This window comes from Macrobrachium nipponense, chromosome 17, assembly GCF_015104395.2.
Source record: "Macrobrachium nipponense isolate FS-2020 chromosome 17, ASM1510439v2, whole genome shotgun sequence".
Taxonomy (NCBI): Eukaryota; Metazoa; Arthropoda; class Malacostraca; order Decapoda; family Palaemonidae; genus Macrobrachium; species Macrobrachium nipponense.
The window spans coordinates 87,153,451-87,163,787 of record NC_087210.1 but is presented as its reverse complement, the minus strand read 5'-3'; the positions used below and the strand labels follow the sequence as shown (position 1 = coordinate 87,163,787).

The 10,337-nt window shown below is 49.8% G+C and overlaps 1 protein-coding gene across 3 annotated transcripts in view; it reads left to right on the top strand.

Annotated features, from left to right (window-relative positions):
- Positions 1-10,337, top strand: part of LOC135196429 (rho GTPase-activating protein 190-like) — a 334,492-nt gene that overhangs the window by 147,839 nt on the left and 176,316 nt on the right. For all 3 annotated transcript variants that reach the window (XR_010310411.1, XM_064223251.1, XM_064223252.1), the window contains exons 12-13: positions 2,014-2,149; positions 2,463-2,586. Coding sequence is in view for 2 of the 3 variants with exons in the window: in XM_064223251.1 (XP_064079321.1) it covers positions 2,014-2,149; positions 2,463-2,586 (260 nt within the window). In the remaining variant the exon portion in view is untranslated. The remainder of the gene's footprint in view (positions 1-2,013; positions 2,150-2,462; positions 2,587-10,337) is intronic.

The window sequence follows — 10,337 nt, the reverse complement described above, 5'->3', positions numbered from 1 at the left end:
TCGCAACCAAATCTAGACAAGATCATTGCACTCAGCAAGTCCATGGGGCTGGTTGTCAATGAGGACAACATCAATGACCTTCTTGAGGAGCACCAAGAGGAGCTTACGACGGATGACCTGAAGTAGTTGGAGGCCATGCAACATAACGTCATTCGAGAAGAGTTCTCTAGCAGCGGCGAGGAGGAGGAGGAGGACCCTATGACAACGGCAGAAATTAAGGATGCTCTAGCTGCTTTTCATAAAGTGCAATCATTTGTAGAAAAGAGACACCCTGAAAAGGCTTACACAGGTCATATGCTTGTGCAGTTCGATAATGTTTACTTGAGTCGTTTCAGGGACATTTTGCAAAGCACGCAGAAGCAATCTTCCTTGCATAGTTATTATTTAGAGGCCTTTAGTAGTAGTAAGCAAACAGGAAGATCCAAGTGATACGAAAAACAAAGTTGAAAGTGGTGAAGAAATTAAAATCTTGTAAAAAAAAAAAATGTAAAGTATAAAAAAGTAAAAAAAAAATGTAAAAATCAGTAAAAGGCAAAAAAAAAAAAAAAAAAAAAAAAAAAAAAAAAAAAAAAAAAAAAATTTGTTTAAAGTTTTTTGTAATAATTCTTTAATGAAAATGTGGTCTGCATGGTAGTTCCACAAATTTGAATCTGTTTTTTCCACAAAATACATGCTCTCAACACCATCTGTAAAACAAAAAAAGTAACAATCCAGTTCACAGCAAGGTGTCTTTAAGTCATATTGCAGGTTAAAAGCACTTTATATAACAAAAAATAATCTTGTCCCATGTAAATAGTTCCTTGAGATCTATTTAGTTAAATAAAAGCAAGAAAATTGCTCCAAATCGAGTGAAATAGGACAAAATAAACTTGCTTCTGCCCTCAACTTATTTTTCCAAACCAAAATATTGATATTGTTCGTATTTAATAATACTATAGTAATATGGGACTACATACAGTATCATTGGATACAGTGAGGTAAAGCATAACTTTTTAAAAGAGCCAAGGAAGAGATGCATACGTATTCATTATGTTTGTACTGTAAGAGGGTCCCTGGTAACCAGACAACGGCACCATCTACTAAGGAAAAAAGTAACTAAGTTTAGTTCACAACAAGACTGATATAAGTTATATTTCAACTTGAAAACATTTCATGTAACAAAAAATAACCTTGTCACATATGAATAGTTTCTAGAAATTAATTTACGCCAAATAGTATAAAGAAAATCACTCTGAATTTAGCTAAGTACGGCAAAATAAGCTTGCCTCTGCCCTCAGCTGATTTTTCCAAACCAAAATGTGATTGGCTTGATTGTATTTTATAATACTATATAGTAATATAAAACTAAATATAGTATTATTGGATACAGCAAAGTAAAGCATAACTTTTTAAAAGCCAAGGAAAAAATGCATATTCGTTATGTTTGTATTTTATGAAGTGGTCTCGGCACTTAGCCTAAGCCACTGATAACCACACAATGGCGCTGTAAACCCAACGGAAGGTAAAACCCAGTTGTGAATATATTGAACAAGGTTCATTAAACTGAAATGCCTGTAACCGATACCAATGGTAACCGGGGGCTACCTGTATATTTTTTTGGGATAGTCTGTTGAGTAAATCTAGTTGTGACATTGAATGTTATATGGTGTAGAAAAAAATATTTATTTTGCCAACAACTATTCTGCATCTTTCTTGGAACAAAGTTCCAATTGGGAATAGTTACAGCATATTTCGAGTCTTGATATCAGCACAGATCAGTGTTACCTACAGTAGTTACTGCATATTTTGTGTCCTGATATCAGCACAGATCATTGTCACTGGATGTGTATGAATTTGTGTCTGGTAAAAGTTGGGATTGAGATACAAAGGCATGACTGGCTATTTTGTTGCACATTATTGTACTAGAGAGTACGTATGTGTCAAATTGTATTGTTTCCTTAATTGTTTACCTATTTTTAAGTTTTTAGCCTATGTTGTTTTGCATTGCTCATGTAACACGTGAATATCTTTCAGTTCAAGTAACAGTCGCCCAGGATCAGGTACATGGAGTGGTAAGAATTTAGATTATGGTGGACGCACAGATCCTCAGGTCAACTTGGTCTTATTAGGAAACCAAGGATTGGCGGACGATCTTCAAAATGTTGTCAGGGTAAGTGATTACAAGAAAAATTTTGATGCACTTTTCTTTTGTTGTGGCTACTTATGTTTTTTTTACATTCTTGAAGATATATTGCAATGGATGCACTTGATATAAAAATTGTATTTCTACCATGCTGTGTGGCATATTGCTTTTTTACCTACATTTTGCTATCTTTTCCAAGAGTTTTACTTCTGCTTTACTTGTTCAACTCCTCTGGCTAAGGCTTTAGTAAGTGTTCTGCTCTTTCTCCAAGGCCCTTTGCTCTTGTTTTATCCTTTTCACGTTGACCTCTTATTTAAAATGTGTGTCATTGGTTTTACAGTCTGTATGTGAAGATGATGAATTTGAATTAGAAAATCAAATCTTCACATTAGATTACCGCAGCATAGATGGAGACGTATCGTTACCGCAGAATTCTTTTAAGACTCCAGACTTTGTTCCTCATGGTGAGTATGTGAACTATTTTGCTAAAGTTTTTTGCAAACCTATCCATTACTTTATAGTTACTCCTTTCATGTACTAGGAAATTATCGTGAGCAATTAGGCTCATCTTGAAAAGAAAAAAAGAAAAATAGTCAGTTGCTGGCACTGTTCAAGATAGGAAGACTGACTGAAGTCTCAAGCTCCTAAAACTTTGGCTTTAACTTTGTTATTGATTCATGAGCTGCAAGAAATGAGTCAGCTGAAATGTTGGAACCTGATTTATAAATAGAGAATCTGGTTTAAGAAAACAAATTTTTATTGTATTTGCTTTACCAAAAACTCATAGCCTGTAAGATCATTGTGAAAGTGAAAGCTCCTTGGAATTGATTGTACCAAGACCTTTTAATTTCAAAGTCTTGAAGGCAGTTGTGTTTTTGGAACAGAAACCCAGATTGCATAAGTATTGTATTTGCCTGCATATCAGGTGTAGTTTTGGTCCACAAAAGATCAAGGAAAATCACCCTGCACCATATGGTAAAAAGCTGTGTTAAATTTAGGACTATGGCAGTGGGTTTCAATGATTTAGTGCTGTTAAACTTACTATGAACATTAGTGCTTCAGGATCAGAATGATCAGAATTGTCCATCATCATCTTGAAATAATTTTTGTTCCGATAGGCAATACAAACCATCGATCCTTTAACAATAGGAATGTAACTTGCGGCAGCTGGAACCGGTCATAAGCTTCGAACAAGGGAGTTCAGTAGTTAACTGCTTGTCCGACAGTCAGCACACCGCGCGACTGGGAGGGGAAGAATCACTTTGCTTTCTGCCGCGCTGGGTGACAGACGTGTTCTCGACTTCTCTCTGCCCGCCTATCGTCGTATGCTTTGGATCTTCAAAACTTTGGTTTGCTCTCTAATACTAATATGCTTGTGTCAAAATACTGTGAGTACTTGTGCATTTTGTATTTTTGTTATTATTATGGATTCTTGTGAGCTGGAGAGTTCCCCACACCCCCCCCATCAGCCACAGACTATGCCCTGGTGTGGAGGGCCATAAGTGTGGGGCATTCCGCTCCTTTCCTGAGGTTGACCCTCATAAATTATGTGCTCGGTTTCGGGGGCACGAATGCTCTCGCATCGAGCCCTGTCTGTGATATTTGTTGTTTGTGGTCGGAGGAGTAGTGGGCGCGATATGAGGGCAGGAGGAAGCGATGTAACCCTGCCAGGGAGTCATCGGAAAGTTCTCTGGCTACTCCCCTGGTCACAGACATGTCGTCTTCTTTCTTTCCTCCATCTCAACTCCCGTGTATGGGTCAGTCCCCTTTCAAGGGGGGGTTTCTCGCTCCTTCTCTTCGCCCGATCCGTCAAGCGTAGAGGAGGGGGCAAGATACCCCGACATTCAGTTGTACTCAGGGTCTTCCATTCGCTTGGGGTGGGACTTGTCCCCCCCCCGGGCGAGGGGGAACCCCCCCTACTAACCTGACCTTTGCCTCCTCAGGTGTGCCTGCCGCGGGTGACGACCTCGGCCAGGTTTGGTTCTCGCTGGGTCTCCAGGGGACACCGAGTGTTCGGGGGCTGTTGCATCACCTGGTGAGTGGCTCTGCACCGGTAACGCACGGTCCGGTAACCACCACTACCACCACTGTCTCGACCCCAGGGTATGCTGCCCCTCCTCACCTTGTTTACACTCAACATGTGACTATGGTAACACCTTCAGCTGCTGTTCAGGTGCCGCTTCCAGGTATTCCAAGGAGGGTCGTGACACTGCCGCCCGGGTTCGCCGCTCTCGCCTCTGCCCCCAACTTCTGGTGCCCCAAGAGCTTGCCCCTGGACCTGCCGCCAGTACCCAGGATGTCACTGGCCGCTGCCCCGCCTCCTGCCATACCTGCCGTTCCTGCCGTGCCTGCCGTGCCTGCCATACCTAGACCAACCCCTGCCAACGTCGTTCCTGCCCATGGTGTTGCTGCTCCAGTCACAGGTCCTTCCGGACAGGTGCAGCCGGGCTGTGTTGCTTTGGCAACTGCCCTGGCTCCGTCCTGGATGGAGGACCTGCCGACTGTCCTGAGGAAGCTGACGACAGAAGAAGAAGAAGAGGAGGTAGGTGTCGTCGTCGTCTTCATCGTCTTCTTCGTCGTCTTCTTCGTCGTCTTCATCGTCGTCTTCGTTGTCGTCTGCTGCCACCTCTTCCCCTTCGACTTCCAAGGCTTCACAGCCGAGGAAGAAGAAGGCCGCCTCCTCCCCCCCTAAGAAGTCTCCTTCGGGAACTTCTAAGGGCTCAACTCACTTCGGGAGCGGGGCCTGTCTCTCCTTCCGCAAGGAGGAAGAAGACGGGGACCAGAGGGGTACCGGCTAACAACAGTATCTCCTCACCTGGTGCTAGGTGCTCTGCCGCTACATCAGGTTCCGTCTCGGCCTCTCGTTCGTGAGAGGTACTGGGTATGCGGTTGCCTGCAGGTGACTGTGCAGCCAAGGCTCAGGCTTCCGAGCTCGCTCGGCGCCAGGACCGAGGCACGGAGCGGAAGACAGGTGAGTTGCTCAGGTGACTCCCGCCAGACCAGCGATCGCTCTTGTAGCGATCTGCTGGTACCCAGGGTTGACGCGACGGTCTCAGACCGGCCGCGGGCCGAGGCAAGGAAGAGGTCCCCTCGGTCGCTGGCCAGCGGCATGACGCGCCATGAGGAAAGGCCCCGCCCCCACCGCGACAGCGGACTCTGCCAGTCCCCTGACTGCCGCTCCCACCAGGACAGGGCGGGTAGGGGGACCAGCAGCAGCTCCTCTGACGCTCGGGACCGGAGCCGCTGTTCTCGGTCCAGCTGCTCTCCCCTGGAGAGCCACGCAACCAGTCCTGCAGCTCGATCGCCACCGGGGGTTGGTGATCGCCTGCAGCCCCCTACAAGCACACCGGTTCTGCCGGTGGGCGAGGGGGGAGCTTCAGGTCTTCCTCTCCGATCCCTTCAACTTCCTCGGGTTACACCGGGAAGAGCAAGGCGAACTGGAGTGATCGTGGGGAGCGCGCTCCTTACGGTCCCACCACGACACCCTACGAGCCTGGCACGGTCTTAGGACTGACCAGATCGTATGCGCAAGTGGCCGGAGGAGACCAGGAGGAGTCTGTTGCGGTTCCTCCTCCTGAAGGAGGAGGGTCTCGGGAGGCGCTCTTGCTGGAGGGACTTGACGGTCCGACTCCACAGGACGCAGTCACTCCCGAGATCCAGAGGTTGTTTTCGGAGGTTATTGCGCTGATTCGTCAGCACAACAACCTCGGGGAAGGATCATTGCTTCCACCCTCTGAGCCTACGTCCAATCACTGCTTCCACCCTCTGAGCCTACGTCCAGGCTCGAGTCATTCTGGGGTCCTAAGAAGAAACCCAAGACGACGGTGGGTCTGCCGCGATCTGCTCTGGCTGACTCCTCGGTGCTGGGCCAGGTGGACGCTCTCGTCTCCGGACAGGAGGGTTTGCAACGGTCTGGCAGGTCTTCCAAGCTACTTCCCCTGCCTCTACTGCGACAGAGAAGATTTTACGTGCCATCAGAGGACCCTATGCCGCCCAAACAGGTGAACCCGGAGCTAGCTAGGCTAACTCCAGGGGTGTCTCTGCAGCAGCTCCTGTCAGAGATCCTGTGGTTCTCACAGCAATAGGTACTTGCCTTGGAATCAACCGCCATGGTGGCATTCCAAGCAGTGTCCTGGCTAGAACTGTGGTCCCTCACAGTGTCTAAGGTCGCGGCCACCTTGGGGAACATCACTCCTGAAGGTGACCCGGCTTTCTGGAGGTAGAGCTATCTCCTACGTAGCCCACCAGACAGCAAACCTGTGGGCTAACCTGGTACTTCGGCGTGGGGACGCAGTCCTCACCCGAGTGACCAGGGCGGCTGGGTGTGAGGCGGCTCTGGGTCTTCGCAACAGACTGGTGCGGAGTTCCTCCTCTCTCTTCCCAGGAGAGATGGTGGACGCTGCGGTGGAACAACGGCACACAGATGACAGTGACCGTTTAGTCCACCAGGCAGTCTCGAAGGCGTCTGGGCAGCCTCGAGCTACTGCGGCCAAGAGGATCGCATCGTCGAAGCCCAGAGGAAAGACTCTGCCTTCGACTTCTTTAAGGAGCGACTGTTCACCAGCCCTCCTCCCAGCCCTCCTTCTCACGAGGGGGAGCTGGGAAGAAGTCGAAGAGAGGTGGGAAACGCTAGGGACGGCGTTCCCTCTCACCTGCTGCCGGAAGTGGGGGGGTGCCTGGTGAGCCATTGAGCAACATGGCAGCGCTATGGAGCGGAGACCTGGATAGTAGACGTCCTTCGGGAGGGGTATCTACTACCCTTCGAGTCTCAGCCACCCCTCACCTCCAACCCGGTCCACCTTCAGACTTACGTTTCTGGATCATCCAAGGACGTAGCACTTTGGCAGGAAGTTCAAGCCATGCTGAGCAAAGGAGCTGTAGAGATCGTCAGGGATTGTTCATCGGTCTTCTACAGCCGTCTTTTCCTGGTGGAGAAGTCTTCGGGGGGCTGGCGCCCGGTGATAGATCTCTCTCCCCTGAACCGATTTGTTCGCCAGTCTCGGTTCACGATGGAGATGGCACGCTCCGTGCTCGACTCCATCTGGGAGAACGACTTCATGCTTTCGGTGGACTTGAAGGACGTGTATTTCCAGATACCCGTTCATCAATCCTCCAGGAAGTACCTCCACTTCATCCTCGACGGGACAGTGTACCAATTCAGGGCACTTTGCTTCTGTCTCTCAACCGCCCCACAGGTGTTCATGCGAGTGTTCACTCTGGTGTCTGCTTGGGCCCACTCGTCAGGGATACGTCTTCTGAGGTATCTCGATGACTGGTTAGTCCTGGCGAGTTCCCGCTCGCAGTTGCTACGGGACAGGGATCAACTCCTCGAGTTCTGCCGCAATCTGGGGATCGTGGTAAACTTCGAGAAGTCAGATCTCGAGCCCAAGCAGAGGATGAAGTACCTGGGTATGCTGATCGATACGGTAGCAGGGCGAGTCTTCCCCGTAGACTCGTGGATCAGCAGATTCAGGGAGGCAGCCAACCAGTTCTTGTCTCGGCAGGAACAGCCAGCTCAGCAGTGGCAGGTCGTGATCGGCCACCTGTCGTCACTCGAGAAGTTAGTCCCTCACGGGCGTCATCACCTGTGGTCTCTCCATTGGAGACTAAAGGAGAGTTGGTCACAGGCAAGAGACCCACCGTACTTCCCCGTGTCCCTCACGGAGGAGGTGAGGCAGGACCTAGCCTGGTGGCTGGATGACAGGAACCTCTTAAGAGGAGTGCCTCTCCACACTCCCCCCCCAGAGATGTTGCTGTTTTTAGACGTGTCGACCGTGGGATGGGGCGCACACCTGGAGGAGTTGCTAACTGGAGGAGTTGCTAACTGGAGGAGTGTGGGATCATCACGACAAGCACCTTCACATTAATGTACTGGAGCTCAAGGCAGCATTTCTCGCTCTCCAAGAGTTCCAGGACCGTCTGATGGGACACTCAGTGGTGTTGATGTGCGACAACACCACAGTAGTGGCATACGTCAACAAACGGGGGCCTAGTGTCCCTCCCGTTGCACCAGTTAATGTTGCAGGTGCACGAGTGGGCCGTGGCTCACTCAGAAGAAGTGTCAGCTCGCTACATTCCAGGCAAGAGGAATGTAGTAGCAGACAAGCTCAGCCGTCAGGATCAGGTGATGGGAACCGAATGGTCCCCAGACGTGGTGGAAAGGCTCTTCAACTTGTGGGGGCGTCCAGTCGTAGATCTGTTCACCACCCGGCACAACAGGAAACTTCAGGTTTTCTACTCGGCTGTGCCAGACCCACGGGCAGCTGCAGAGGACGCTCTTCAACACCCGTGGGACAACCTCTTCGTCTACGCCTTTCCCCCGTTCTGTCTGATTTGCAAGGTGATCAGCAGAGCGCTGGTCACCCTGAATCTCAGGATGATCCTGGTGGCTCCTTGGTATCCGGACCTGCTGGCTCTGCTTGCAGAAGCACCAAGAGAGATTCCCCGTTGGCACAACCTTCTCTGCCAGCCACACGTGGAACGGTACCACCAGTCAGTCCAGTCCCTTCGTCTTCACGGCTGGCTGTTATCCACCACCTCTTGTGAGCGAGAGGCTTTTCTCGCCGAGCAGCAACAGAGATGGCTGGGTATATCAGACAGTCTTCTGCAGCTGTGTACCAGGGAAAGTGGGCCGTCTTCTGTGGTTGGTGTCGTAGACAGGGTTTATCTCCTCTCAGAGCCACTCTTCAGCAGGTAGCGGATTTCCTCGTTTTTCTTCGCTGAGAGAAGCTCCTCTCCGTCCCCACAGTCAAAGGATACAAGGCTGCCTTGGCCCATGTCCTGAAACTCAGAGGGGAGTGGATATCTCGAACTCGTTCGAGACCTTCCTTTTCATGAGGAGCTTCGAGAGGTCTTGCCCACCCAGGGAACTCAGGCCCCCGGGGTGGGATTTGACTCTCGTCCTTAGGAGTCTGACTCAAAGGCCCTTCGAGCCACTCCAAGAGTTGTCAGACAGGGATCTGACCCTCAAGACCCTCTTCTTGCTGGCCCTGCCATGGTCTTTCCTTCGACATCAAGCATACCAGGGGATGGGGATCTGTGACGCTTGATTTCATCCCGAACTTCGTAGCGAAGACTCAGAATCCTTCGGTCCCTGACGACTGGTTCGAGTCATTCACAATCCCCTCCCTATTTGACTTCACCGACAACGATGCGGATAAGATGCTGCTTTGTCCTGTGAGGGCGCTACGGCGCTATCTGAAGAGAACCTGGCACCTCAGGCCTGAGTGTCGACGCCTCTTCGTTAGCACCGGGGTGACCAAGAAAGAAGTATCCAAGAAAACACTTTCTTTCTGGCTGCGTGAGGTGATCAGGAGGGCGTACGAAGCTGATGGTAGTGACGACATCCGTACCCTTCGTCTGAGAGCCCGCGAAGTCAGAGGCATTGGGCCTTCCCTTGCGTTCCGCAAGAACTTCTCCGTGGCCCAGGTCCTGAACGTGGGGGTCAGCACCAATCAGACCACCTTCACCTCCTTCTACCTTCGGGATATATCCCACAAGTCCTTGAACACTTTTTCCTTGGGACCTGTAGTGGCTGCTCAACACGTTGTGTAGCTTACCCAGCACCCGAGGGGACAGAACAGCATCGCATCCTTGTGTGACTGCATGAATGGATGAGTGAATGAGAGTGTGACTGGGTTCTCTTCCTCATCTTTTTCTCCCCCCCCCTCCCCGTGGGCAGAGGGACGCGGTCGTCACTACGCTGGAACAGGAGACCAATGCAGGTAAGCTACTCGACCGAGCTCCATCCTATCCCTTGCATTAGGGATAGGAGCGATTATTCACCACTTTCCCCAACAAAGGGGGGGGGAGTGGAAGCCAACAAGAGACAAACCCATGACTTCATATTGCCTTTTGCAATAGGAACAAGTTCGTGCTTGCTAGTTTTAAGAGGTACGCTGGCCTCCCTCTTATTACTTGGGTCCAGAGGTCTGACCATTGATCCTGCGGTACATACCCTAATCATTGGGCAGAGGCTAGGATCCCTCCCTCTGCTCTTACGACCAGGGAGGGAACCAAGGTTGGATGAACACCAGTCTGTTCATTGACTCAGATTCCACCCACCAAGAGGTGAGTCTTCCTATTGTTAAAAGGACCGATGGTGAGTCTTCCTATTGTTAAAGGACCGATGGTTTGTATTGCGTATCAGAACAAATAACAATTTGTCAAAAATTGTACTTTTCCTAACTATACAAACCTGAGGTCCTTTACACAT